General features: G+C 40.7%; 4 protein-coding genes and 2 long non-coding RNA genes across 19 annotated transcripts; 4 read left to right on the forward strand and 2 right to left on the reverse strand.

Annotated features, from left to right (window-relative positions):
• The first annotated feature begins 1,476 nt into the window (after positions 1 to 1,476).
• LOC116917427 (traB domain-containing protein) lies at positions 1,477 to 5,284 on the forward strand. Of its 6 annotated transcripts, none has more exons than XM_045169911.1 (10): positions 1,477 to 1,627; positions 1,692 to 2,125; positions 2,183 to 2,290; positions 2,345 to 2,458; positions 2,529 to 2,636; positions 2,696 to 2,794; positions 2,860 to 3,089; positions 3,155 to 3,269; positions 3,337 to 3,898; positions 4,006 to 4,276. In XM_045169911.1, exons 2-10 carry the CDS (start codon positions 1,711 to 1,713, stop codon positions 4,169 to 4,171), a joined length of 1,917 nt encoding a protein of 638 aa, XP_045025846.1. In that variant the 5' UTR covers positions 1,477 to 1,627; positions 1,692 to 1,710; the 3' UTR covers positions 4,172 to 4,276. The 6 variants fall into 6 exon arrangements, with proteins under 6 accessions (XP_045025846.1, XP_045025849.1, XP_045025847.1 ...); XM_045169914.1 differs by adding an exon at positions 4,297 to 5,284 and having other exon boundaries at positions 1,501 to 2,125; positions 4,006 to 4,104; XM_045169910.1 differs by having other exon boundaries at positions 1,502 to 2,125; positions 4,006 to 4,185; positions 4,251 to 4,276.
• Positions 5,155 to 6,821, reverse strand: LOC116917428 (proton-coupled amino acid transporter-like protein CG1139). Its single transcript, XM_032922902.2, has 3 exons — positions 6,340 to 6,821; positions 6,104 to 6,276; positions 5,155 to 6,012 (listed from the first exon to the last, which is right to left on the reverse strand). Exons 1-3 carry the CDS (start codon positions 6,741 to 6,743, stop codon positions 5,744 to 5,746), a joined length of 846 nt encoding a protein of 281 aa, XP_032778793.1. The 5' UTR covers positions 6,744 to 6,821; the 3' UTR covers positions 5,155 to 5,743.
• On the forward strand, positions 5,324 to 15,334 carry LOC116917426 (glycogen debranching enzyme). 4 transcript variants are annotated; one of them, XM_032922896.2, is made up of 20 exons: positions 5,368 to 5,466; positions 7,015 to 7,258; positions 8,715 to 8,872; positions 9,088 to 9,251; positions 9,333 to 9,567; positions 9,645 to 9,849; positions 9,919 to 10,053; positions 10,116 to 10,334; positions 10,397 to 10,638; positions 10,692 to 10,904; positions 10,974 to 11,165; positions 11,296 to 11,549; positions 11,626 to 11,891; positions 11,962 to 12,308; positions 12,384 to 13,133; positions 13,197 to 13,372; positions 13,435 to 13,763; positions 13,830 to 14,405; positions 14,469 to 14,891; positions 14,961 to 15,334. In XM_032922896.2, the coding sequence occupies exons 2-20, from the start codon at positions 7,145 to 7,147 to the stop codon at positions 15,018 to 15,020; spliced, it is 5,058 nt and encodes a 1,685-aa protein (XP_032778787.2). In that variant the 5' UTR covers positions 5,368 to 5,466; positions 7,015 to 7,144; the 3' UTR covers positions 15,021 to 15,334. The 4 variants fall into 4 exon arrangements, with proteins under 4 accessions (XP_045025843.1, XP_032778789.2, XP_032778787.2 ...); XM_032922898.2 differs by lacking the exon at positions 7,015 to 7,258 and having other exon boundaries at positions 5,326 to 5,466; XM_032922895.2 differs by lacking the exons at positions 5,368 to 5,466; positions 7,015 to 7,258 and adding an exon at positions 8,470 to 8,613.
• A 125-nt stretch (positions 15,335 to 15,459) lies between these two features.
• On the forward strand, positions 15,460 to 20,572 carry LOC116917812 (nuclear pore complex protein Nup160). Its single transcript, XM_032923406.2, has 12 exons — positions 15,460 to 15,642; positions 15,746 to 15,857; positions 15,949 to 17,458; positions 17,517 to 17,863; positions 17,950 to 18,203; positions 18,265 to 18,517; positions 18,586 to 18,943; positions 19,000 to 19,269; positions 19,330 to 19,663; positions 19,736 to 20,067; positions 20,144 to 20,311; positions 20,375 to 20,572. The coding sequence occupies exons 1-12, from the start codon at positions 15,531 to 15,533 to the stop codon at positions 20,462 to 20,464; spliced, it is 4,140 nt and encodes a 1,379-aa protein (XP_032779297.2). The 5' UTR covers positions 15,460 to 15,530; the 3' UTR covers positions 20,465 to 20,572.
• A 411-nt stretch (positions 20,573 to 20,983) lies between these two features.
• LOC123470275 lies at positions 20,984 to 22,414 on the reverse strand. The gene is made up of 2 exons (XR_006643909.1): positions 22,362 to 22,414; positions 20,984 to 21,259 (listed from the first exon to the last, which is right to left on the reverse strand). It is a non-coding gene; the product is annotated as an uncharacterized LOC123470275 (long non-coding RNA).
• Positions 22,415 to 22,630: 216 nt separating this feature from the next.
• On the forward strand, positions 22,631 to 26,713 carry LOC116916241. Of its 6 annotated transcripts, XR_006643907.1 has the most exons (5): positions 22,664 to 23,195; positions 23,579 to 23,636; positions 23,827 to 24,866; positions 26,092 to 26,235; positions 26,298 to 26,713. It is a non-coding gene; the product is annotated as an uncharacterized LOC116916241 (long non-coding RNA). The 6 variants fall into 6 exon arrangements; XR_006643905.1 differs by having other exon boundaries at positions 22,631 to 22,766; positions 23,579 to 24,866; XR_006643904.1 differs by having other exon boundaries at positions 22,664 to 23,636.
• Positions 26,714 to 27,072: the final 359 nt, after the last annotated feature.

Here is a 27,072-nt window from a genome sequence, read left to right on the forward strand (position 1 = left end):
TTACACCATGTGTCCATGTCCTCCAATCCTGGAAGGATATAGGCGAAAAATGAGCCAATAGTTGCAGTCTATGATACTGTAAATCACACTAATTCATATAAAGGCAAAATTCTGAAAGTCTCACTTAACGGCCAGACAAATATATACTGTAGTAAGAATAAACTATAAATAGAAGAACTAATAAGAAATTTTTTTTTCTTATGTGTATAGTAAAACCAAATTTCATTAACGATGATAGCACAAATTTACTACTCATTCATCCAATAACAACATAGATTAGAATGTTTGGTTGTATTTTAGGACTGTCAAGAGAGGTTTTTTCGACTAGCCATGTTTTGTTAGGATTCTACTTTGTTGCTCTGAAACTATTCTTTCTTTTTCATCGACTGACTTCGTGTGTTGCCTCCATTCTTTTTGTCTGTAGTGTTAAATAAGATTTTAAAAATTCCTCACGTTGCTGATGTTAACACAGATGTGTGTACGTTACATCTGTCAAATACATATAGACTACACGCATTTACGTTAAAGTATACGAATCGACTTGTGTTATTTTCTGTATGAATACAGGCTTTACTACACGCCTACTGTTCTAAAAAGGAAAAGAGTTTGTCTCTTTGCATGTGTGTTTACTGTGTATATACGAATCGCTCGTCCAAACTCGTCAGCTTGTGGGAAAAAGCTTTTAGCGTAGACTGGCAGCGATGTCGTGATGTGATTGACACGGACCGCGGTCGCAAAGTTAAACTCGATACGGCTAGAAGCATTGGGGGGAAAGAAGCGAGAGCTATAGGAGCAGCACCAGGATGGAAAGAATAAAGAAAGGAAAAAAAGGGCTAATGACCACCCCCTGTATTTCTTCTGCTGTGTGTGTATATACCAACAGCACTGTATTTGTTGTTGTTACAAATATAACCGGCCAACAGCGGGAGTCCGCCACATCAGGCTGACACGTACGCTAGCTTCTCTTTTTTCAAATCCCAGTAAATGTTTAGATGGGTTCACAATTCTATTTGCCTTTTTTTTTTTGGTTTTGCTTTCATTATTTTTTTGCCTTTTTTCTCTTTTGAGAAATCAACAGAGTCAAACGGACGAGGTCATCCGCAGTACGCCATTCAGGATTCAGCCCGAAAAAACAAGTGAGAAACTTGGGCCGTTGCCGTAGTCCAGTTTTTCCACTGACTTTGTTCATGTGGCGATAGAACCTTTGACTAAAATGCATGTCTTAATATGAACTGTATAGATACAAAACCTATTCTTTATTGACGAATAGCCTAGATAGGCTATATAATTTTCAATCAGGAACGCTATCTTATTGAACTATTTGGAAAATAAATAATTTTTGTAGAAGAGGGACATGTTGTTCAAAACTAGGAGAATGTTCGCACGAAAATAAAATTGCCGGACATTAGAAATGAGAAATCTCCGAGTCGCCAACCCGCCGAAATTCCCACAGCTTTTTTTTCGGTTGATTTTTTAAAACTGGCAATGACGTATTTGATTGCAGAATCTTCAGACGTCATTCTATCAGTTCGGTCTTTGGTGATCCATTTACAGAAAATCTAACACGTGAAGTAATTTGCGACGTTAGTGTCATGTCAACTTGGCAAAGTGATTAAAAATCCAAATAGTAGGCATTTGATGTATAGGAGAGAATCGCCTAATTCATTATTATTATCATTTCTTTCCACAAGCATTTGAAGCCAATCTAAAATGGATAAAGCCGATGAGCCTATCGACATCATTCCCGTCACGAGTTTAGATGACGAACAACAAAAAATCCAGAAAACTAAAGATGAAGACTATGACAGCCCTCAACATTTGGTGGTTGAATCAGCCGAAGTGGCGAACGCAAATGATGCCTTCTCCCCTGCTCCTCAACTTGAAAGTTCCCTTAATGAATCAGCCAATGATAGTTATGTACAAGTTGAAGGGATTTTGAAGCTACCACAGCTAGAGAGCACAAGAATCAGTATGACAGATGCAGATTTAAGCAAAATTCAGTCAGAGACTGGTGACTCGCAAAATCTTTTAAATGCTGGCTTTGTAAAACCTAACTGTGACAATCAGTCTTCCTCAAAATTAGATTCAAATGAAATTTCTGTGTTTGCAGAAGATTCTGATGCAGGTAATTATTTTCTAAATGTCAAAAGTTTTTTTTCATCATTTGGTTAATTCTTGACAGGTTATAACCAACAAATTGAGTCAGAAGAAAATGTTCAGCTCACTTCAGGCATAGATTCAAATATGGAATGCCTTAACGAATCTATAAATTCTGCTTTGGAAAGTCAAGGTTGAACTTTGTATGTCTGATTGTGATCAAATCTTTATTTTATTTCTTGTTTAGAACTCATTGATGTGGATCAGCATGCTGAAGCAAATGGCAATATTCTTCCAAATGCTGACCATTCAGTCATTGAGCAACTGAATGATTCTGTTTTTTCAACCTCTGGAAATTGTGGTGAGAATTTTTCTTAGTGCCAATTTTAGCAATGGGGACTGCAATTAGTTTTTTCCCTGCGCTGCTTTAGAGCCTAATCAACATGTAGAACCACAAGATAATATCCCTTCTCTCCCAAATGGGGAATCCAAGGTGGAAGTTTTGATGAATTGCTTGACTGCCACTATCGTAAACCAGGGTAAGGACTTCTCAAAAAACATGAAAAAATATTGTTACAAAACTTGACCTTGTACTTAGAACCTACCAATGATGAGACCGAAAAAAATGGAATGCAAGAATCAGAGGCCGATCCGGTAATCGAAACTTTGAATGAAACGTCAGTCCCAGATAATCAAGGTGAGCATTCGGGTGACCATGATCCATTATGTCAACGAACTAAATTGTTACCTTTTATGGTTTAGCGCCTATAGATGACGAAAAACACACAGCTATAGAAAGGGAGACTGTGGCTGCGGAACGTACTTCTGAGGAGGTTCATTTGAATGATGAGACAACTAGTTCAGACCCAGAGGTTGAACAACTTATGAAACTTCCTGAAACAGTAACGCAACTTACCAGCAAAGATGGAGTCAAAGTTTATTTGGTTGGTACGGCGCATTTCAGCCAAGAGAGTCAGGAAGATGTTGCCAAGGTAAACGTTATTGGACGTTACACCAATCCATCGGTTGACGTGACAGTTCATCTCTTACTTTACAGACTATTCTCATGATGCGGCCTCGAGTGGTTGTTGTAGAACTCTGCGTTTCCCGCCTCAATATCCTTCGTTTTGACGAGCAAACCATACTGGAAGAAGCCAAGAACCTCAATATGGGTAATCAAAAAGTATTATCGATCAAGTAGTTCCATAATGCTTACTAGTGAATACTTGTATCTTTTAGAGAAAGTGCGTTCGACCATCAAGCAATATGGAGCTGTGCAAGGCGCATTATATTTACTCTTCCTTTCTACGTCGGCTCATTTAACTCGTCAGTTGGGGATGGCTCCTGGTGGGGAATTTCGCCGGGCCTATCATGAAGCACGTAATGTTCATGGCTGCCGAATTCACTTGGGTGATCGTCCGATCCATGTGACACTCCACCGTGCCCTAGCAGCTTTATCTCTGTGGCAGAAAGCTAAATTAGTATGGCACCTACTTCTTAATAGAGGACCTATCAGTGCCGAAGAAGTAGAACGATGCAAACAAAAAGATCTTCTCGAAGAGATGCTGGAAGAGATGACTGGGGAATTCCCTCCGTTGAGCCGTGTTTTCGTCCAAGAAAGAGATCTTTGCTTGGCTCATTCAATGCAGCTTGCCGCCGCCGATGCCGCCTCCGAGGCACGTTCCAACGGACAGTTGAACGAACCACCCACAGTCGTCGGTGTTGTTGGCATTGGTCATGTGGCTGGCATTTCGCGTTACTTTGAAAAAGTTAGCGAGAGCGATGTCAAGAAAGTCATGAGGTAATTAACTAGTTAATTTTTTTTTTCTCTCAGTACACTCCATAACATTTGTTTGTTTTTTTAACCTGATTTGTTTTTACTGCAATTGTTTGTATCATTTTATTTAGTATACCGCCACAGACGATGGCAAGTCGCGTATTCGTTGTTTCCTTCAAGTTGTCTATTTTGGGCCTAGTGTGCTACGGATGTTACAAAGTCATCCCTAAAGTTCTCCCTTCTCGTTTGAGCGGCATTGATTTATCTTCTCTTCGCCAAAACATCTTTTCGCGTTAGGGCCAAAAAAATTTTTCAGGTATGAAATTATATAAATACTACAATAACTACTAATATTCTAAAATAAATTACATCATCATTCAGAATTTAAGGCGATTTCTATAAGAAGTCATCGTTTGGTATTCGGCCATGGAAATCGAAGTAGAAATACGAGATGATTACGAGCATGAAGATAAGAACTTGTTATACACTCCCGTGAATATTCCTGGTAGTGGTGTTGATGACGTGATTTTTGCAGAGCAGTTCGAAGGATGTGCGTGCTCTGGAACTTGTGTTAATGCCAACTGTGGTTGTATTCGAGACGGAACGCCATTCTACTATTCCGGTTGTGGTTTGGCGAATCCAGACATTCCTCCTAATTTGATTTATGAGTGTCATGTTAATTGTCAGTGCGACTCCAAGTGCTCCAACCGTCTGGTTCAAAAGGGGCCACTCATTGGGCTATCGTTGATGAATGCAGGCCCAAAAGGGATTGGCTTATGGTGCAAAGTGGATTTGCCGAAAGGAGCGTACGTCTGTGAATACGCCGGAGAGGTAATAGGAGCAGAAGAGGCTCGGCGGCGCTACGCCAAACAGAAAAATCTTGGTCTCCGTAATTATATCTTTGCCTTGCGAGAACATTTTGGAAAAGAGACTTTACCAGTCCTAACGTACATCGACCCTTCCTGCATCGGTAATATAGGCCGATACATCAATCATTCGTGTGACCCCAATCTTCTGATTGTGCCTGTTCGCACGGACACAGTTGTTCCGAAAATTTGCCTCTTTGCCCGACGAAACATTACCGCCTATACGGAATTAACGTTCGATTACGGTGGAGGTGCGGAACCTATCCAGGGGGTGCCGGATGGATGGAGTGAAGGAACTGTCTGTCGCTGCATGGCGTCTGTTTGCCGCCGCTTTTTGCCTTTTGATTATTCTTTAGGCTAACGCCTTGACACATTATCGTTTTTCTTTTTCCTCCATATTACCTTTTTAATCCACATGTTCTATATGCTTTATTAATTAATATAATATAATTTAATGCTAGAAATGTCCGTGTACAATGTGGGTTTCAAATACATTTCATCGTCATTCAGCGAAATTCTATCGTTAGATGGCGTAAAAGTGTTATTTTGATTTTTAAATCTGGAAATTCGTCTGCTACTAGGCAGACGAAATACGAAAGTCAGATGAAGGTCAGATTCAGTCAAATAATACAAATATATGAATCGGGTCACTTTGGGAGTACAGTGTTCTAGTCAGAGGGCGTTAAACAGTTGTCGAAGGACATTAGAAGCTGAATTCGTCGTCAGGTAAGACAATCGCCAAATATTCACTTTATTAATGTATAAATACTATCTTACTGAAAACTAGTGAGCCAAAGAAGGTACTTTAGGGCAATGTATCTGTTGATCAAGAGGTAGATTACGTACAGTACAGATGCTATACGTAAAAAATCTCTAGTATATGCCAATTTTCTCTAATCAGGATTTCTGAGATAGAAAAGGATGGTTTCATTCCCATCTGTTAGATTAGGTTTGATTGAGCAATGAAAGCTTTGACAACTTGATGGTCCTAAAAATTGGTGGCTCATGTTGTGGCCCTGTCACCGTATAAAAAGTCCTCTTGAACAAAGTAATTTTCAAATGCCATAACTGCTGCAAATGTTCCCGAGGCAAAGGCTGCAAAAGACAACAGAATGATGAAAATATTTTTGGCCAATCTGAACCACCCCATGTAGTTCCAGAAGGTGATGATATCCAAAGTTGGTGGGAAGAGAAGGCACAGAAAAGTGCATGTAAGAGCTCCAGTTAGTGACATCAGCAATTCTAAGTTTTCTGTGATCAAAGCCACCAGCACTGCCAATTTTTTAGGTAAGCCCACACAAACAAACACAAAAAGGATGTCAGTAAGTTTTACGTTAGTGTCATTTTTTTCCTGTTTGCCTACCGCTAGTGATGAAAATCAAAGCTCGGATTCCAATCTTTGTAAACAACCTGATTCCCTTTTTCTTGCAGTGCCTGTCGATAGTTGGTTCAGTAATCTCGTAGGCGGCATGCAGTTGGTTACCGTAATTAATCAAGAGCGCAACGATCAAACCAATTTTGACAACTTGACATGCGCTGTTGGAAAGTGTTATGTTAGATTTCCTCCCCTTTAGTACTGGTCAAAGATATACTACTTACATTTCATCTTTGGGCAAATTCATGGTAATGCTGGGATAAGTGGCTTCTCCGTACTTTAGGTAGCCATAGAAGCCAAGGGTGAAGTAAAGGCAACCGATAAGAACCATCCCCGTATTGAGGACACCGTTCCATTTCCGAAAATGTCTCGTTGTTCGCATATTGTCATGTAGGGGCAGAACTTGAGTAACGCCTTCAAAAGCGAAAATCACTGTTCCATAGTAAAGTAGCAAGTGAGCAGCTACAGAAAATGCCGGCCGTTCGCTGATATGCGGCAAGTCATCCTTGAAGATGTAAACAAAGAGAACAACCAAGCTGATGGCTTTGATGCTGCTCGCCAGGTACGACAAAGTGTGTAAATGCTCGTGGTTTCTGATGCAAGCCATCGCAAGAGCGGGAATGCTCATTACAGCGGTCCAATACCTTACTGTCCACTCTAGCTCTGGGTAGAAATAGCTTACCAACTAAAGAAATAAATAAGTCACCATGTTTAACAAATTCGGGTGTAAAATTGGCTTACCTGTCGTAAATAGTAACCAGCGAAGAGGATAAAAACCGAGCAGAAAGCCACTTCCTTTATAAAACAAGATATTTTTATGGTCCGCCTATGAAACGATCACCGTAAATTTATGCAATTGGAACTTAGTTTAATAATGATTTGTCACTTTGCAATAGTAGCAAATTTCGCCATTTTTTGCGGTCCGGTAAGGCAGGCAGTTTCAATCACTTGGGAATAGTCCATAGCCATATCTGGATCGCCACATCGTGATTTTAAGACTTCTGTGCATTTCACAAGCATGTGCATGCAATGGATGGAGAGAAGGGCCATCAGAGGGACTCCAATGGATCCGCCCACCAGACCAGCGTCTTTGAATGCGGCTGGGATAGCGAACAGTCCAGCTCCCAAATTTCCTTTGATCAGGTACAATAACGTTCGTCCCGTTCTATTAAGAATACAGATCTAGGTTAGCAACGTTTGCAATCAAAATTATCTTAAGAAGGACATCAAAAATTACGATAGAGTGTTAGAATAGTGACTTCTCGAAGAAATGCTTCTTTGCAGAACAGGATTGATGTCGCAGTTGCTATTCGTAGGAGTCTCCTGCGCTATAATAGTTGTTTCGCTAGGATTGCATGTGTTGCCAGCATCTCGGCTTTCCTCCTTTGTGTCGAAATCGAATGGACAATCTTGCTTAAAATTCTCTCCATTTTCGGCGACTAGATCGATGGAGAAAACAGTCTGTTTCATTTTGAATTGTTGAGAGACAACTCGTGCCCTTCGAGAACATTAGCTTTTATACAGTTCTGATTCAATGCGGGTTATCTGTGTAAGTTAAATCCCAGGGTACATTTGCGTCATTTTGGGTAGGCACAAATCAAGAAAATTCTGAAAGGCCAATGGCATTCGACCGTTCACTCCAAAAACACCATTCCAAGTGCTTATATTAATCCATTCTGCAATAAAGTGGATTAATAGCGAGCAATGGATTGGTATATCAAGTAGAGCTCCAGTAGTTTTGTTTGTGTGACACTTATAGGATATGGTGGGATTAATGTCAAAGCTCGTGATAATCACGTGATCGGTTGCAATCGCGGTTATAACTGTTTTAGCGGTTTTGGTGTAATCTCGTTCCATAAAAAAGAATTTGACAAATGCGACAATGGTGTCCCCCGACAAACATAGTCCAATTTTTGGCAGCAACAAGTAATTTTTGTGCCTACCCGGTATTTCCTCTGACGTTTTCTAAAAGGGGTCGCAGTGCACATTTTCCGTATATTGTCTTTCTTATTTATAGCAGCTTTGTCTTATATGATTTTTTTTTTTCGATGTATCTCGTCTATTATTATTAAAAGTAGTCTTCACTTGCTATTCGGCCGGGTCGGATGTCATTATGCACTTGAAAGTTGGGGTGATGTAGAGAAATGAGAGACGACCCGGCGTTTTTGCGACAGCAATGTAGGCGGTGAGCGTGAAGCGGACAGGTTTGTCGCATCATTCAAGTCATACATCAAGGTGACCTTTGGTTGTCAAGGCGACTGACTGTTTGAGCGAATTTTTGTCTTATTCTCTGAAATTCACAAGACCGTATCGCCCCATGATCCTCGCATGGCTAATAAAGTGTAGTTTGTTTGTCATGGAATACCGAAATGATGATGGTTTCTTCCCTGGCTTCATGTTGCTGTCTTCTAGTTTCTCGGTTGCCGAATTTGAAAAGAGAATCGGAGCTGCATTTAAGAATTGGATCTTTTTTCTTATTCTCGCTGCAAACGTGTCTGGTCATTTTGGCTGACGACTGTGTGTCTCTAGACGGGTTTCGGACAAGTTTGATGTCGTCATTCAGCTAGCTATATAAAACGGTTTGATGCTTTTTATTCAGGAGTACAGTGATCGCTGCCTTCCAACTCAGTCCAGTTCTCCAGATTTAGGAACGTGGAATTTCCTACGATACATCGGCTCCTCTTTGCGCCAATTCGTATTCGGCAGGCCAAGTCGTCGTCGTTGTCGTGAAAACATTATTGAAACCAGCTCCGCCAGGTACTAAACGTCAGAACTTAATGAAATATAGATTTATTAGTGCTCGAAACAATAGGAACTGAGACAAACAACAGGAGTATAGATCATACCTTATCAATTGTGTTTTTGTGACATATTTGTACTCATCTACCTTGCTAAACTAGTTAAGCTTGCAACTAATCTGACTAAATATCAACTTTATTGACCACCATTATTGTTATCCTTTTTGAGCGTAGTAGTAAATCCACCATTATGACGGTTGCGTCGGAGAGATCAGAGAGGTCAGAGAAATCCATTGCAGCAAATGGAAGCAATAGAACTGCTGGTCCTATTCAGACTCGCGTTTTATCTCTTAACGACGGCGAAAACACGGAACACATTCTTTATCGATTGCAAAAAGGTAGCGTTTTATTATAATCCGACAAGCAATAGGGAAAAGAAAATTTTTTGGACTCTCAACTGTTTTTTTCCTCGTTTGAAGGCTGGAAGCTTCAATTCCGTCTCGGACCTTCATTGCTAGGCAGACGAATCCGCCTATATGTGAATCATCCTATAGCTGATGAAGATGGCAACGTGGAACTGTTCGAACGGACTCAATATCGGCAGGTGGAGTGGCAACACGATAGCCGTAACAAGGATGACGACACGGCTGTTTATGCAGACATTCTCACCATTGCGCCAGGATCTTATCACTATTATATGATTGATCACGAAAGGTTTGTTATAGACATTCGGCGTTTTGATTCTTCTCCGTTTTTCACATTTGTCTCTGTTTTAAATTCTTGCCAATCAGCGAGGACCCGAAGCCGTGCGGTTCTGGTTATTTTCTTGTCGATCCCGTTCTCACATACGGTTATGATGACGAGATGCTGCCAATTGACTGCATTCACTGCCAAACGGTCCTCACCAAATGTCTTGGTCCTTTCAGCCAATGGGAAGATCGACTCAGGGTTGCCAAAGAGTCCGGCTACAATCTCATTCATTTTACTCCCGTTCAGGTTGCATTCATTTACCTTGCACACAATGCCACATGTTATTCTGACGTTATATGTTGGGATATTCTGCAGGAACTGGGAGGGTCCTTGTCCTGTTACTCGCTAAAGAATCAACTTCGTTTCAATCCCATGTTTTACGACGAAGGACGAGAATATTCTATGGAGGACGTGGCCAAATTGGTTAACAAGATGCGCAACGAATGGAAGGTGATTTTGACTGGCTTTAAGCAACAAAACTTTATGCAAAAATTATCTAATTTTTGTAACAGATGCTCAGCATCTGCGACATTGTCTTGAACCATACTGCCAATGATAGTCCATGGCTGCAAGAGCATCCGGAGAGCACCTACAATCTCATTAACTCTCCCCATCTGCGTCCTGCCTACCTGCTTGATCGTCTTCTCCACCACTTGTCGGTTGATATAGGAAATGGTAAATACACCGATAAAGGAATCGACACTAGCATCACATCTGAGGATCAGATTGAGGTTTGTAATACTTAAACAGGGCTTATCTTTCCGATTGGTGTGCGTTATCATCGAGTATTTAGGCTATTGGTCGGCTGCTGCGTGATCAACTTGTTCCGTCGCTTCGGCTGCATGAATTCTTCCTTGCCGATCTGGAAGTGCTGGTCGCCGAATTCCTGGATATGATGGACGAGCGTCTGGCTTTGGACGAAATCCATCCCCCATCCACGCCCATCTCGTTGAAACTGATTCAGGATCCTCAGTATCGACGTTTCAAGACAACGGTGGACATGGATACGGCTTTGGATTTGTATAATACTCCAAGGTTGGTCTCTGTGTTGTCCTCCAGATTTCCATAGTTAACTCCTAATTTCGTAGGAGTGAAGCCTATGACGAAGATACTCGAAGACGCATCAGCGCAGACAAATTCCGTTCAGCAATTGAGCAATTAAACGGCGCCAAATTTCACGAAATCGAGAGCCATTTGTCGTCGGCCGTCAACAACGTCCTGGCTACTATCCGTTACGAGAGGCTTCAATGGGATGGCCCACAATTGAAACAAGTTTCTGCCCAGCAGCCTTTAGTTACATCGTATGATAATTAATTTTCGTTTCATGTCATTTCACGTAAACTTCTTTTTTGTTTCGTCGTACATTCCAGGTACTTTTATCAAACGGCTTCGCACACTTTGGCGGAAGAGGAGGCGAATATGTTCACTCCCGAAGCGGCGCTCATTATGGCTCATAATGGCTGGGTAATGAATGACGATCCTTTGCGCAACTTTGCTGAACAGAGCTCCAATGTCTACATCCGTCGAGAACTTATCGCTTGGGGAGATAGCGTCAAACTGCGGTACGGAACTCGTTCAGTTGTAAATTACAAGATTATAGCTGATATCATTGAGCTGCTTTAATTATCGCTGTTTTACCTTTTTGTTTTCGAAACAACTATTAACAATCTGGACAACAAAAAATCATTGCAGCTATGGAGAAAGGCCGGAAGATTCGCCTTACCTGTGGGAGCACATGCGCCAATACACGGAAGAGACTGCCAGCGTCTTCCATGGCATACGTTTAGACAACTGTCATTCAACACCCATACATGTAGCTCAATATTTGCTGGATGCAGCCAGAAAAGTGCGTCCCGATCTCTATGTTATCGCGGAACTGTTCACCAATTCCGATCGCACCGACAACATTTTCGTTAATCGTTTGGGCATTTCGTCTTTGATCCGCGGTATGCATCCATTTGGAATTAATTATCATGAATTTTGTTTTGACTTGTTTCTCTCATTCTTCATATTTGCTCATAGAGGGAATGTCGGCAGGCAATAGTCATGAGCTCGGTCGGCTTATTCATCGATTTGGCGGTGATCCTGTAGGGGCTTTCATCCAGCCTTTGGCTCGCCCTCTACAGCCATCCATCGCTCATGCCATTTTGCTGGATCAGTCGCACGACAATCCGTCGCCTGTTCAGAAGCGTTCCGTGTATGACTTACTGCCCAGTGCAGCGCTTATCAGCATGGCGTCGTGCGCCACTGGAAGCAACCGCGGCTATGATGAACTTGTTCCTCATCATGTAAAATAGAGTTTATTTCCCTTTTTTACGCGAGAAAAGCAATGCTGAATTTGAATTGATTTGAATTTAGATTCACGTGGTGAAGGAAAATCGGTTTTACGCTTCCACGAGTGAGTTGCCTGGACCATCGAGTACGCTGGATTACGGCATCATCAAGGCCAAACGAGCCCTCAATGACATGCACCTGAAACTCGGCACCTCAGGCTATTCGCAAGTCTATGTCGACCAGATGACGCCCGATGTGGTAGCCGTCACTCGCCATTGCCCGGTGACCCATCAATCCATTGTTTTAGTTGCCCACACGGCGTTCAACCATCCGAATGAAGGCACTGAGCAAGGATATATTAAGCCGCTAGTCCTGGATGGATGCGTCGAGGAGGTGATTTTAGAAGCACAAGTCGTCCATAAAAACCATAGGTTAGTTGAGATACTATAAACCTAACTGTTTACTTTAATGCACGGGTTTAAATTGTGCTGGTTGGCGATTCACAGTCAGGGAGGATCGCGTTATGTGGCACCCAACGGTCATCAGCAGCATCCTAGTAGGATCAACGGTTGTGATGACTACCAGTGCATCGTCCGTCAACACGTTAGGGTGGAGGAGGCGCATACGTTGAAAAAAATTAGCGATGCATCATCGGATTCGTCGGGCAAGACGGTCTTGCACTTCCATGATTTCTTGCCTGGCTCTGTGGTAGCCATTCGAGTCAGTTTGACTTCGGAAGCACAATCAGCTGTTGTCCATCTTCGCAGCCTCCTCACTGGCCTTGCTCTTCCCATCTCATCCTCGCCTTCGCCATCTCCGGTTGCTACGACTCCCAATCTGGACGAATTGCAACGAGCACTTAGTGCCATGAAATTGGTCGATTTGAACTTGGCCCTTTACCGCTGCAACGAAGAAGAAGTGGAAGATGGTCGTCCCGGTTCTTACGTAGTACCAGGTAGTGGCCCAATCATTTATTGCGGTCTTCAGGGCGTCATGTCGCTGCTGAGTGATATTCGACCTAAAAATGATCTTGGCCATCCATTGTGCGCCAATCTGAGGGAGGGTGACTGGCTGTCAGCCTACATCAGCGGCCGACTCATGCAACATACAGGAACTGCTGATTTAGGCCGTTGGTTGGAATCTGCCTTGAGTCCATTGAGTAAACTGCCCCGATTCTTGGTCCCTTGTTATTTCGACGCCATCATTACTGGGACGTATCTAACTCTGCTGGAACGCGCTTGGTCTCTCATGTCAAAGTAAACTATTGAAAGTGTGATCTGTGCGTGAGAACGAATATAACATTTCGTTTTTCTTTTTAGGTTTGTCAACGAAAGCTCCACTTTTGTGAAAGCTGTTGCTATGGGATCAGTTCAATTTGTAGGTCTAATGGGTAATGCCCGATTGCCCGAATTGTCGCCCTCCCTGGCTCCACCTATGCCCCCCATCCGGGTAAGAAATGGCCAGTCGGAGCAAGCCTGCCCCACTATATCAGCTGGTAATCCGAATTTTTAAAAGGCTTTCTTCCAGGTTATAAAATTGCTGTTGTGTTTTTCACAGGTTTGCCCCACTTTTCAGTTGGTTATATGCGTAACTGGGGAAGAGACACGTTCATTTCTTTGCGTGGTCTTCTATTGCTGACGGGTCGTTACCAGGAGGCACGTTACATCATTCTTGCCTTTGGAGGTTGCCTCCGTCACGGTTTGATTCCAAACTTGCTGGATGGTGGTTCTAATGCCCGATTCAACTGTCGTGACGCTGTCTGGTGGTGGTTGCAATCCATTTGCGATTACTGCCGTTTGGCACCTAGGGGCCACACGATCTTAGACGATGCCGTAAGCCGACTCTTCCCGGACGATGAATCACCTTCTTTGCCACCTGGAAGCAAAGTAGGATTTTAAGTTATCAGTTTAACAATTTGAAGATTTCATTTTGTGGAAATTGAATGGCAACAGAATCAGCCGCTTTGTGATGTCATGCAAGAGGCTCTACAGCGTCATTTCCAAGGTGTTGAGTTCCGTGAACGTAATGCCGGATTTGCAATTGATCGCGAAATGTTGGACGCTGGTTTCAATAACAAGATCGGTGTCAACACGGAAAACGGTTTCGTTTTTGGTGGCACTGCTCAAAATTGTGGAACTTGGATGGACAAGATGGGATCTAGCGCCAAGGCCGGCAACAAAGGGGAACCGGCTACTCCACGAGATGGTTCAGCTGTTGAAATTGTTGGCTTGTCACGTTCTGTTATTGGTTTCTTATGGGATTCGTTCACTGCTGGCACTTATCCGTATGCCGGAGTCGAAAGACTCAACGAAGATGGCACGAAAACTCGTTGGACCTATGATGAATGGGCTCGTCAAATTGACCGAAATTTTGAACGATACTTTTGGATCAATGCTGAACCCGATTCGTCCACCGAACCGCACCCTGAGCTTATCAATCGTAGGGCCATTTACAAGGACTCCTATTTGGCATCAAAGCCATGGGCTGACTACCAGCTTAGACCCAACTTTGTCGTTGCCATGGCTGTGGTAGGCACCATCCTTTACTGACATTGCCTTTTTTCTCGCATTAAAAAGGTTTTGGCTTTTTAGGCTCCTACAATGTTTACACCATCGAGAGCTTGGCAGGCATTGCAAATGGCTCTCCAGCACTTGCTAGGACCATTGGGCATGGCAACTTTGGACAGTTCAGATTGGTCTTACCGACCAAATTATTGCAACTCCGATGAAAGTGATGATCCGAGCACGGCCCATGGTTTCAATTACCACCAAGGACCCGAATGGCTTTGGCCAGTCGGATTCCTGCTTCAGGCCATGCTGTACTTTGCTCCATTGGTCGGTGGAGTATCTGAACTCAGGAAAACCATCCGCAAAGTTAAATCGATCTTATCGCGCCACTTCGTGGAAATCCAACAGTCCCCGTGGCGTTCGTTGCCTGAACTTACCAATAAGAATGGCAATGTTTGTCCTGATTCGAGTCCAGCTCAAGCGTGGTCCATGGCCACAATTCTCGAGGTAATATAGTAATAATTTGTCATTATCTTATTATATTAAATGTTTGCTTCTTGTGTTGTCTTCTTTTAGGTTTTGTATGAGCTTGACAATATCGAACATAAACAGAACATGAACATCAACAAGTTGTGAGTCGAGAGCTGGTACCGAATTCTTTATCGCCCGGGATCCTTTAGATGCTTTTTGAAATTTAAATGTATGAAGTACTATATAAGGGGTAAAGGGAGAGAGTAGTTGTTTTGAAATGTCATTTCCCACCTTCAGCCGCACCCGTATACTTTTAGCCTTCTTCCACTTAGGCGCATCTACTTTTCTTCTACAGTTTATTAAAACATCTTTTGTCTTTTTGATCATGTTTGTTATCAACATAGTGGAGAATTCTATTATGCCGCTTTCTGGCAGCTATATTGTAATATGTAGAAAATACACATCTTTGTGTCCGCTTATTCATCTTGTCATTTTAGCTCATATATTTTTGTTGTATATAAGCATATTTTTTCGTCCCTGCATCGGTTGTTAGATGGCGCCAGAGCCCATCTAGTTCTTTTGGTTGCCGAGTGGGATATTTGGATAAATTCGTCTGTAACGGTATTTGTTTCTCAGCTGCCCGCGCTATTGCAACTGCAGAGACTATTTAAAAATATGGCTAGTTGCCTCAAAGAAAATTTAACTGGCTACTCACTTCTCGGATTACGAGAAGTAGTTCCTGATCAAACAGGCGTGGAACAATGGAAGGAACTGTTACTAAATACGGGTAATATAAGTAGGCTTGATGAGCCTTACCGGCTACAGTTCTTTCTTCGTCAACCAAAACGGTGTCCTTTTTATGTACTCACGTTTCTGTTCTTTTCAACAAGGCGGAACTCACTTGACGCTTCAAGATATTAAGCTACCTGAAGGATGCATATCAGGAGGATATTGTTTTACCGATTCTTCTTCAGTTGTCACACGTAACCGTTTCATATGCTGGTAAAGACTTGTTTATTTATCTATTATTTTTTTTTACAATAAAAATCTAGAGTAAAAGCCTATGGCATGATTTAATATATTTTTTAAATAGGCAAATTACCAATGATGTCCTGGAATTAGTTGAGCACAGTTTAGATTTAAACCTTCATGGGAATTGTCTACGCATTAGATTTCAAGGCTTAGCAATACTGGAAGGAACATCCATACATGAAACCAGAAACAGTGTTGTCATCCTGGTCTCAACTATATCTTCAGTTCATCGTCTGGTTTTTCCACATCCGTCAAAACATAATGACCCATCAGCATTCAGTTCAATGGGAACCAACATATCTGTTCCATCTATTTTTACTGAGGCCTCACTCCCATGGTTGAGAGAATCCTTCAGTCATCAGGTCATCAATAGCACTACAACAAATGTGTCCCTTCCTAGCACAGCAGCATCCTGTTTATCCGCCAATGGAAAAGAAGCTCTATTTGCTTTGGCAAACACTACATCAATATCTCTTATTCGCATGGGTCAAACACCCTCTGCTGTGAGTACGTTTAATTTACAGCCATCTTCAAATTTGTCTCGTTTGCTCTCCGGTTATCTACCAACTGTATTACGAGGCACTTCAACACAAGAAAACGAAGAAACCACGGCTAGTATTTGCTTGCTACCCACAAGCGACGACGTTCTCGTATTGGCCATAAGCAAAGGCTTGAAGTTACGTATTTGGTCAGCGACAACACAGGATTGCCGATTGGAATTTGACCTGGTTGAGTTCCTTGGTGAGAAGTCAGTTAAACAACTTGGCTCTCTTCATCGCATTCGATGGTGCCCTGAAGACGAAAATTTCAAACTGGGAGTCTTCTCTTCCTTTGGAAAAAAGAGATCCTTTCTACTAATTAATCTGCAGACGAGTCCTACACTCAAATTAAATTTCCAGTCCTCCATTGCGGCACAGCATAGTCGTTTGATTGATTTTAGCCTTACTTCTGATCATCTTTATGCGTTATGGAGTACTTCTCAAGGAGACCATCTGTTGGAATTTGCTGAAACGACTCGGTTACAGTGGAAACAAATCGCCTTGGAGCCGGGGATTGAATCAGACATTGAGTACGATGATACCGTTGTTGATCCGAAACAAGCCTACATGCAAGCACTTTTTAAGCCTGGCGTATTCTCTGTTTCGACATTGAGCAAAGCTCTACAAGCTTTTGATCGTTCGGGTTCGACCAGAAAAAGGAGACCGGGAGACATTAAAGAAGATATCATAATGGCCATCGAGACGGAGCTGTCCGATCAATTGTCAGATGCAGGTGATCTGACGGAGGAAGACTACCTGCAACTCGCAGCTAAATGTTGGGCTCAGTTCTATGCCTATGTTGTGCAATACCATTTGAAACGACCCGTTCCTATCGGCTTGTTAATTGATGAAAACACAGGCTTTCACGCTCTTCTTAAAAAAGGGATGATTTCCTTTCTGCGTCCCTTGGATCTCGTAGAGAGTTTGGTTTTACAGCGAGGGCTTCGTTGGGATGAGCATCCACACGTAGACGTCGTTTCTCCGCTCTTTGGTGGCCAACAATCAGCTTCTGGCCTTACTGCCCTACTTGAGGTAGATATCCCAGTTTTGATTTTCTTCGTGCTGGTGTATAACATGTGTAATATTTCAGGTCCTGCTCCTCGTCAGCGATAATTTGTTGACAGAACAAATAAAGCGATTTGACCATTCCATGTTCCAGTTAGAAAGCGCGGATCAAATTGCTAGGGAAATTGCAAATGAACTCCTCGAGAATAAATCGCTTGACTTACTAAACGCCATGCACATAGCATTGTCGTCCGTCGATGTCTGCATGGCTTTGTCTGTCCTCCTGCAACAGCTCAGTGTCGGCATGAATGGAGGCAATGCGAAATCAAGTGACATTTTCTTAGGCGGCAAAAGTCCTCTTCGCTTGCTTTTCAATGGAGCACTTGGATTAGGCGCACTAGCCGAATCGTCACGACAGATGGCTGACTTGAGGTAGGCATCTGTCCTTTATCATGGCTTTCGAGATGTCATGTTTTTTAAATATTATTTTATACTAATTTTGTGTTTTTCATGTAAAGATTGGGATTGTGTCGAGATATACTGATCGTGCAGCAATTGCTGATATTGACCCAGGAAGAACTCCAGCTAAGTTCCGAGGATGCAGAAACGATCCGCTCAGAATTTCTTCCTCGCAGCGTCCCTCTCGCTCACGCTTATTACGCCTTGTCGTGGTTGTGTCATTGTCCTGCCCAAACGGTGTCTAATTCTCTCGTTGAACAAAATATTCGTGCAATGACTCTGTTAGGATTTAAAAAATCGCAAGAGTCATATGGTAAGGTCAAAGTCTGTGCCATTCCATTCATCAGTATAAATAACATTGTGCTATTTTTTAGCGGCTTTGCCATGCAAGAGTTTGGTAGAACTATTTCTTTCTTTGGATGGAGGCAGGGCGGTCCGAGAAATGGTTCTTCAGGAAGAAGATGCCTCAGAATGGACATCGTCTTGGCTGGATGTTTTCCCCCACTTTATGAAAGCTATCGGCCAGCTGCTATGGCCCATCGGAAATCATGTGACTTTTATGGAATTTCTAATGGAACGATTCCAGCCCTTGGCCGTGCAGGGATATGTTCGCTTGCAACAGAGCTGGTTTGTAAAATTTTATTCATTTGACATCACTTGTAATTTTTTTGATATTTAGATAATATTTCTTTAAGGTGTGAATGGAATACTTGTTCCCGTAAATTTCTCATGGCCGTCGCCCTGATGGCTACTGGTGAGGGAGACAAGGCCAGTCGATGGATGCTTGAGGCTGCTGAAGGAATAGTCAAGGAACAGCTTCTCCACTCCGTTGTCTTAAAAAGCGTGGATGAAAGTGGTGATGCCGTAAGTCAATCAGACCCAGTGATACGCTTTCACCTCGTCTGCGTCCAGTTGCTAGAACAAGCTGGGCTGAGCAGTGCCGCACTGCGTGTTGCACTGGTTGCGCTGAACGGTAGCAAAAAGGAAGACCCGCTGTTAGCTACAATATGGTCTGTTGTCGCCAAACTTCATTTGAACTTGGGCCATTATCAGGTATAAGAGAATTCTCTACAATCAAATGACATTGTACCTAAACCATATTGCAACAGGAAGCATATGAAGCCATTGTTAATAATCCGGATAGCAGTCAACGACCGGAAACGCTTGGACGTTTGGTCAATATTTTGCTAGAGCGCAAACAGATGGATACTCTTTTAACCTTTCCTTACGCCGGATTGGAGTCAGAGTTGGAGAAAATAGTAGAAAGACGGGCTCGGTCTTCGGATGTGCTGTCTATGACACTTTACTATTCATTCCTCTATGCCTTTCACGTCAGACAGGGTAAAATGCGCAAAGCTGCCGCCGTGATGCACGAACAGGTGAAGTGCACTATCGAGAAACAGCTTTTGGTTATGAAAACTAATATCATCTGATCACAGGCACTTCGCTATGGATGTGAGGGTGAATCTGCAAAGATGGTCAAATGTCTTTTGGCATGTCTCAACGCCCTGCGCTTAGTCTCAAGGGAGGAAGCTTGGCTAGTGAAACCAGTGACAGCTTCGTCTGCTCGGAAGAATTCGTCAGAATCCCTCAAGCATACTGTGGACGTAATCGAATATGCTGATATCGAAAAGGAATATGAACTTAGCTACGCCTGTATTAACCTTGGACAGCCGATCACATCGCTTTCCGCCTCTGATGTCGTAGCTCTTTTAATTTCACGTAACCGCTATGAATCCGCACTACGCATTGCCAAGATTTTTGACGTCAAAGGTATACTATCTCGCTAACTCCTTTCATGAGGCTTGAAGTGTTTTTTTTTTTCATCAATCTGATTGTAAATAGATACTTCACCTGTCGTGGAACACCTCGCTGCCAATTGCGTGGCGTTATCGAGAGAACAGGCCAACGAAGATGATGCTTGGGTTTGGTTATCTCTGAATCAGTCCTCTGGAGTTGGGAAGGCTTCGGAACAGGCTTGGCGGTTACTAGAAAAGATAATACCGAAAGCAGAAGGAGGTGATAATGAAACACGCTGCCATCGAGCGGCTGCCCGAAAAATTCTTGGCTTGGATTGCACTCTACCCTATTGGTTGGCCGCCAGCTACAAGTTGAGGAATCCCGGTGAACTCATCAGCCTCTATCACCAGGCAGGACTTCTGGAAGATGCAGCCCAGGTATTTTAGTTTCCCTTTCTGATTCTGGCAATCTTAAATTTTAAAAATTATTTTTATACTTGACCAAATCTACCAGGTGACCCTCGAATTGGTGGATGCTATGCTAGGCAAAGGTAAGGAATACTTTGGGTTCACCAGCAATCCGCTCCAGATCAACGCACCTGCAGTTTGGCTGCCCTACACCGTTATAGATCGTTTAATTATGGAATTAGAAGCCAATTCAAATGATTCCAACTACAAAATGGTAAATATTCCCTCCCTAACAAGTTCTTTTTTTTTATGCTTTAGTTTTCATTTGTATTTCTAGTTGCTGAACGACATGAAGGATAAATTGGAGACCTACTTCCATACTGCTGAACGTGTCAGTCGCTCTATTCTCGAATTATCCGTGTCTTAGCTCGTATGTTTTATGAAAACCTGAATTCCGTATTTTCATTTAAGTGTGTAATGAAATATTGAGAATTCTCTTGAATCCAAGAAAATAAAAAAACAATTTAGTAAAATATTTGGAACGCAAGAAAATAATATTGCTGATGGTGTAATTGTGTAGTCTGTTCGACGAAAAAGTGGTCAATATTTTGAACTAGCATGCAGAACTAAAAAAGACGAGCTAGGTTTTGTACATTCGTGAAATTGTTTTGCTTGTAGTACGTTTTTTTCCCAAAGTATTTATAGGTAAGACAGATTCGATTATAGTTGACCTAACTTTATTTAAATCACTAACTACAGGTATTCTTCGCCCTAATTTTCCCCATTTAGGAAATCGTCCATGAGAACAGAATGTGGTCGCCGTCGTGTGTATGTAACTGATATAAAATTGTAAACACACATACACAAGTATATGCAGTTTAGAGTTCAACGTCCAAGAACGCGCTCATTGTGTTTTGATAAATTAAAGGGTAAAAAAAGGTAATAATCAAATTTGCTATTTGTGGTGTAATTTTTTCTCTTTAATAGATTTTTACATGAGGAACACTAACTGTAATCTTACCGTTAGAATTCAAGAGAAAGTTAGAGGCTGGGGATAGCTATCCGTTAATGACCCGGAAGACCTTGTTTCTTTGTCCTTTTTTCGGAGTGGGGTCAAGCTTAAGGTCGAAGTACCGTTTAAGCGTGTAGAAATCGATGAAACAAAATAGGTCAAGAAGCTTCCACTTCTGGTCAAAACGGAAAACTCTAAGCCTATGAGATTCTGAAAAAAAAATAGTTCTCAAAGTTTTTATGGTTTCCGGACAAATCTATCGAGGTATAAAAGGTTGAAGATGGTACCAGTCATGTACGCATAATTCATCTGACCAAGGAAGAACCCGGTTGCTTCTTGTTGTTCGTCAACGCATTCAACTAGTAAGAAATTTCTATCTAGATTTCGGTGAGTGCCAAGATGCGAGCACATCTTTTTGTTAATTGTGGATTTTTTTTATTTTTTATATCCGTGTGTACCAGTGTTTAATGAAAAGCTCTTTTTAGGTAACATGATGAAAATGATTCTTGCACTGGCTGCCCTTGTAGCTCTTTTCAGCATGGAGATCTTAGCTGCTAGTTTAAACAATCAGCAAGTTCATGAAGAAACACCAGCAGAAGAGCGCACTTTTGGCCTACTGGCTTTATTTGCTATTTGGCCTGCCATTAAAGGATTTTTCAAAAGCATTTTTGCTCCCGCTGCTGTTACCTACTAGATGATGTTGCTGGAGAAGTCTTAACTTGCACATTTAATTCGAGTAATATGCAATACTTTTCCTATGTAAATAACGTGTCACATCTGAATTAAGGTGTTGATTCACGGATGTTTCGGGTTCCTTCACTGCCATTCAGTGTGCTGAGCGCAAATACAATGAGCAATTTTCTACTAAAATTTTGTTTATATACCTCCGGATTTAAATCTTTTAAAGAATAGTGAAAACTGAGTCATCAATAACAGAATATGTGATGATTCAGATCACGAATAAGCGGCAAATAAAATTTTTTAATGACAAAGTAACACTTTACAATCAGCCTACTACAGAACGCCGTTTGACCCACTTCTTTTACAGACAACTCTTGTTCGCTAGTTAACCGTTCACAAATGTTTAATACGTTTTGCGGTTGTCGTGGCCCCGCTCTTAAACTAGTGTTTCAGTAAAATTGACATAATGGCATACTACAATGTCACGTTTTACGATTTTTAGGTCTCTTAGTTACGAACAGAGACGGGGAGATGGGTAACTCCATGCTAAAAAACTTGGGCAGTTTTTGGCTGACATTAACGCCATCCTACGACTGAGAGAAGCGTTTTTGTACATTCCCTAGATCCCTACCTCTTTTTTGTAAACTCAGAAGCGTAATTGTGGCGCCATTTGTCATTTTTTTCATGGTGCTTCTATCAGTGAAAGGATTAAAATTAGTTAGCGAATAAATTATCAATAACCTAGGTAAATAAAATCAAAAACATCCAAAACGACCTACGTACTGTTTCTCCCAGACCTTGGATGGCACTGTTCTTTATATTTTTCTCCCTATGGTCTTACCCATCTCCCTTTCATCTCTGGTTACGAAGGACGAAGCAATGAAACCCAACTTTAGGTTTGCTGAATGTTTGTGTCCGTCGCTAGATAGCTTGAAAACTTGTATCACGTAGAGTAACCATAGTAACCACGGTCCACGGATGACAGGTTTTGTAATCAGTTCGTCTGTCAACCAAAAAGTCGCCAGTAAGGTTTCATGTATGTATACTTTTTTACTTTGCCATTGTTTGTAGCTTCTTATGCCCATTTAAAGAATTGACAAGGATGTCAGTCTGTGTGCCAGAAAGGTTTTTAATAATCTCAAGGTCTCTGAAGAATCATGGCATGGCTTATTTTTAAAAAAGGTGCTACAGAATCAGATATCAATAGCAACAGTAATTTAAAAGCCAAGTTAGTGGATATAGCTGAACAATAAATTAGACAAAGACTGAAAAATAAATTGTATGAAAAATGGGGAAACCACCAAATTGTGAACTGATATCTAAAATGTTGGTGCAGTCTGCAGCTATGGAGGAAAGAGAAATCAAAGTGTGTCAGTGGCTAGCCTCCTTAACAGAGAAAGTAATTCATATGGATACACAGTATTCAAAACAGCTGGAAGCATTAAAGACAGAAATGAAGTTCAAGGTTATTTTCTTTTCATCATAGTTCACTGTTTTGCTTTGTCATTTAGCGTTTGGGTACATTTAGGTTTAAGTGTACATAGTTTATACATTCACTTAGAATCCTATTTTTAAATAGAAATTTCCAAGGTAAATGAATGAATTATGATTCACTTTGTAGACTGTTTGAGTGCCATGTTAAGAGCTGCCATTTTACTAAGCTTAATTACATGTTAGAGTGTTAGGTATCACAAAATAGCAAGGATAAACATTGGAATCAAACTTAACAATGGAGACTCAACTACTAATCTAACTATATTCAATTAAACAACCCTAAACTTAAATTCATAGATACACAGGTTTGCTATTTGTTGTTTCATAGTGCTTGTATTAATCTTCTTTTCACAGACTACAAATACAATCAGCTGCCATCAACCACAACAGTGCCACAATTGGTTGTCATAAGGTAGATAATTAGCAAGGAAAAGGTTCAAAACATTTTATGAGCACAATCTCTTTCAATTCCCTACAATTACCAATCAATATCTGGGAAACATGTAGAAAGATTTAAAATAAAAACTATTATCAATCACATGAGAACTTCATGTGTTTAGTAGACATGTACCTGTCCAGTAAAGTCTCTTCCTCTTTTTCAGAAAAGGATCTTGGTTTTTCATAAAGCCACAACACAGTCATGGTATAGGAGTTATATGGTACGCGTACTCGAGAGGGCGAAAGTGGGACAAAAATTGGAATCGTCTATTTTGGCAACTCTGGCCGGGTGTGTAACTAGAGGGCCTACTTTAACGTAGGCTCTTATGGGACTACCCCTTTTGAACTGTTACATTAAGGTGTTTGAATTTTTTTTTTCATTTAGAAAAATTTTTATCGTGCGTAGAATTAATTTTTATACAAAGTTCATTTTTTGGATTTTAATTTAAAATTGTTTGTATAATTTAAAAAAAATAAAAATGGTCCAAGAATTTCAGAAAGTCTTTAACTTTCCACTTCTGCTAGACTGTTCCACATTATTAATATATAATGCGGAATTTGTTCTTTGGAGCAGTTACATTTGCGTCTCGTAAATGGACGTAGATTGTTTACATTTTGGCTGGTCGATTCGCCATTGTTTGCAGCCCTAATTTATAATATAATAATAATAATTAAATTGTTGTCGTTTGATCTTAAAACAATTTATTTGAGATGAGCAGTGCATTCACCATGGCAATCACTTCCAAAGAACAAATTCCGCTTTTTATATATAATGTGGAACAGTCTAGCAGAAGTGGAAAGTTAAAGACTTTCATAAATTCTTGGACCATTTTTATTTTTTTTTAATTATACAAGCATTTTTAAATTAAAATCCAAAAAATGAACTTTGCATAAAAATTAATTCTACGCACGATAAAAATTTTTCTAAATGAAAAAAAAAATTCAAACACCTTAATGTAACAATTCAAAGGGGGTAGTCCCATAAGAGCCTACGTTAAAGTAGGCCCTCTAGTTACACACCCGGCCAGAGTTGCCGATGTTGACGATTCCAATTTTCGTCCCATTTTCGCAGTCGACGGCTCTGGGAAGTACGCGTACCATATAACTCCTATACCATGACACAGTTTTGTTTAACTACCAACATTTTTAAACATTAGACAATAAAGGCAAGACCTGCAGAATAAGGAATCAGAAGATCAGAATGGTAAAACACTTTACTTGTACCTTGTCAAATCGGTAGTAGAAACATTAATTTTGTTTCCTTACTGCCATTTAAATTATAAAAACCAATTTCCTTTTAATAATTTTCACTTACGTTTTTACGTACTCAAGCAGACGAACTGTTTGGTAAAATCAGTTTTTGTCACTGTCACTGGCATCACCATCTAGCGGAAATTCTGTCAGGAAAATAAGCCCGACTTTTATTTTATTTTTTTTTTTCAATTACGTGTATATAGACCAAGATCGGATGCTGAGTTGCCAAGGCTGAATTCCGACCTGCGGTATTTGTCCTCTCGGGCCCTATAGGAGGGAAATGAAAAATAATATATTTAATTAAGTTGTAGTTAGTTTTATTACAAAATCTTTTGGAATCGTGTACTATACCTCTGTGCTGATATAATACAAAAAATTTGATCTCCAAAAAAGCTGTTATTTTTCCAGGAAACTTTTTGAAAGGTACTTGTTTACCTTTCCACAACACCCCCCCCCCCCTCCCCGTATTACAACTGTAGAACAAGAAGCAGACGTTTTTCTAAGTAAATTTCTGTTTCCTTATGAATAAGTCCTTTAGCATAATCAGATAACTTAAAAAGACTAATTGTGTCAAATAACTCATTACCGACATCACAAACTACACTACTCATGACATAAAAAATGAAAACAGTTTGACACTACAGTCACTAGTCACAGTCAATCACTTAACGTCTGCTACGGTACATTGTAAAAATGTAAACAAGTACCTTTCAAAAAGTTTCCTGGAAAAATAACAGCTTTTTTGGAGATAAAATTTTTTGTATTATATCAGCACAGAGGTATAGTACACGATTCCAAAAGATTTTGTAATAAAACTAACTACAACTTAATTAAATATATTATTTTTCATTTCCCTCCTATAGGGCCCGAGAGGACAAATACCGCAGGTCGGAATTCAGCCTTGGCAACTCAGCATCCGATCTTGGTCTATTGCTATAAAACTACATGATTTGTATTCTAAATTTCGACAATGTCGAAAATTAGTTCAATTTGACGTGGAAGAAACAGTACGAGTTATTTTTTTTACAAGAAAGTCGGGCTTACTTCGCTTATGGAAAAATGGGAGGGTTTCAAGTTTGGCTTCAAAGTGGGTGGCGCCTTGACCACTGCTGTATATTTTCAAGACATCTAGGGGAGAAATAACTAACTAATTAAAATTTTTACGGACATGTCAGCTGTCCTGTCAGCTGTTCCATTTCCCGTGGCTTCGGACTGAGGATGGATGTTTAAACGAACGTCTCTCTTCTTGAAATTTCACTACCGATTCCGTGTGTTTTGAGCTGCGTCTTGTGAATTCAATCAATGCAGAGTTCTTCAAGGTATTATGGCAAAAATTCGTGTCAAAGAAACATCGTACCATATATATTTTAAATTTTTAAAGCAGGAGCATGACTTGGCTTTGCTAGCACGTTTTTCATCTCCATTAGTCTAAAATGCACCTATTTTGTACCATAAAGTGATACGTGAAAAAAGTTGTTCTTTATAATCTATTTACCTATCTAAATCTCAGATTCTTGGAGGTGTCTTTAGAATTTATTGTTAATAGCTTAAGTTTTTGTAATTGTGATTTCAGGTCTTTGGGATGTACCTGGTGTACTGTGGTGGCCGCAGAATCATTCAGTGACTTAGTTTAATCCAGGACTTGGTTTTTTTAAAAAGTGGTTTACAGTTTTAATTTGCAGAGAACCTGAAGGTACCTTATCCTTATGTGTTGCATCGGCGTTGGAATTACTCGGTGATAGAAGGGAAGGCCACCAATGTTATGTTGTCAGTGTAAATAAAACATATCCAGTATCATTCTTGTGTTTGTTGAATTCTTTCCTCATTCAATGGAAACAAAGGAGTTAAAGAAGATAATGGTTAATTCCTTTTGTGATGCCACCACGTGAAGTTATTTTGTGTAAGTCATTTTTTCCCTTTTTTTATTTTATTTTGCCAAGTGATTGCAATGCCAGTCAAATGGAATAAAGAAAAAAATATATATTCACTGATGTTTCACCGACTGTGAAATCTATTGAAATAAATTCTCTTGAGATGACTGGACTTAAGTGAAATAAATTGGAAAAAAAATTATCCAAGTTTCTTTGATTTGGATAAAATCGACTAAGGTAAAATGAAATGAACACGAAAAATAGATTGAAATTTTTTTTATTGTC

Source organism: Daphnia magna, linkage group LG2 (genome assembly GCF_020631705.1).
Source record: "Daphnia magna isolate NIES linkage group LG2, ASM2063170v1.1, whole genome shotgun sequence".
In the NCBI taxonomy this organism is placed as follows: Eukaryota; Metazoa; Arthropoda; class Branchiopoda; order Diplostraca; family Daphniidae; genus Daphnia; species Daphnia magna.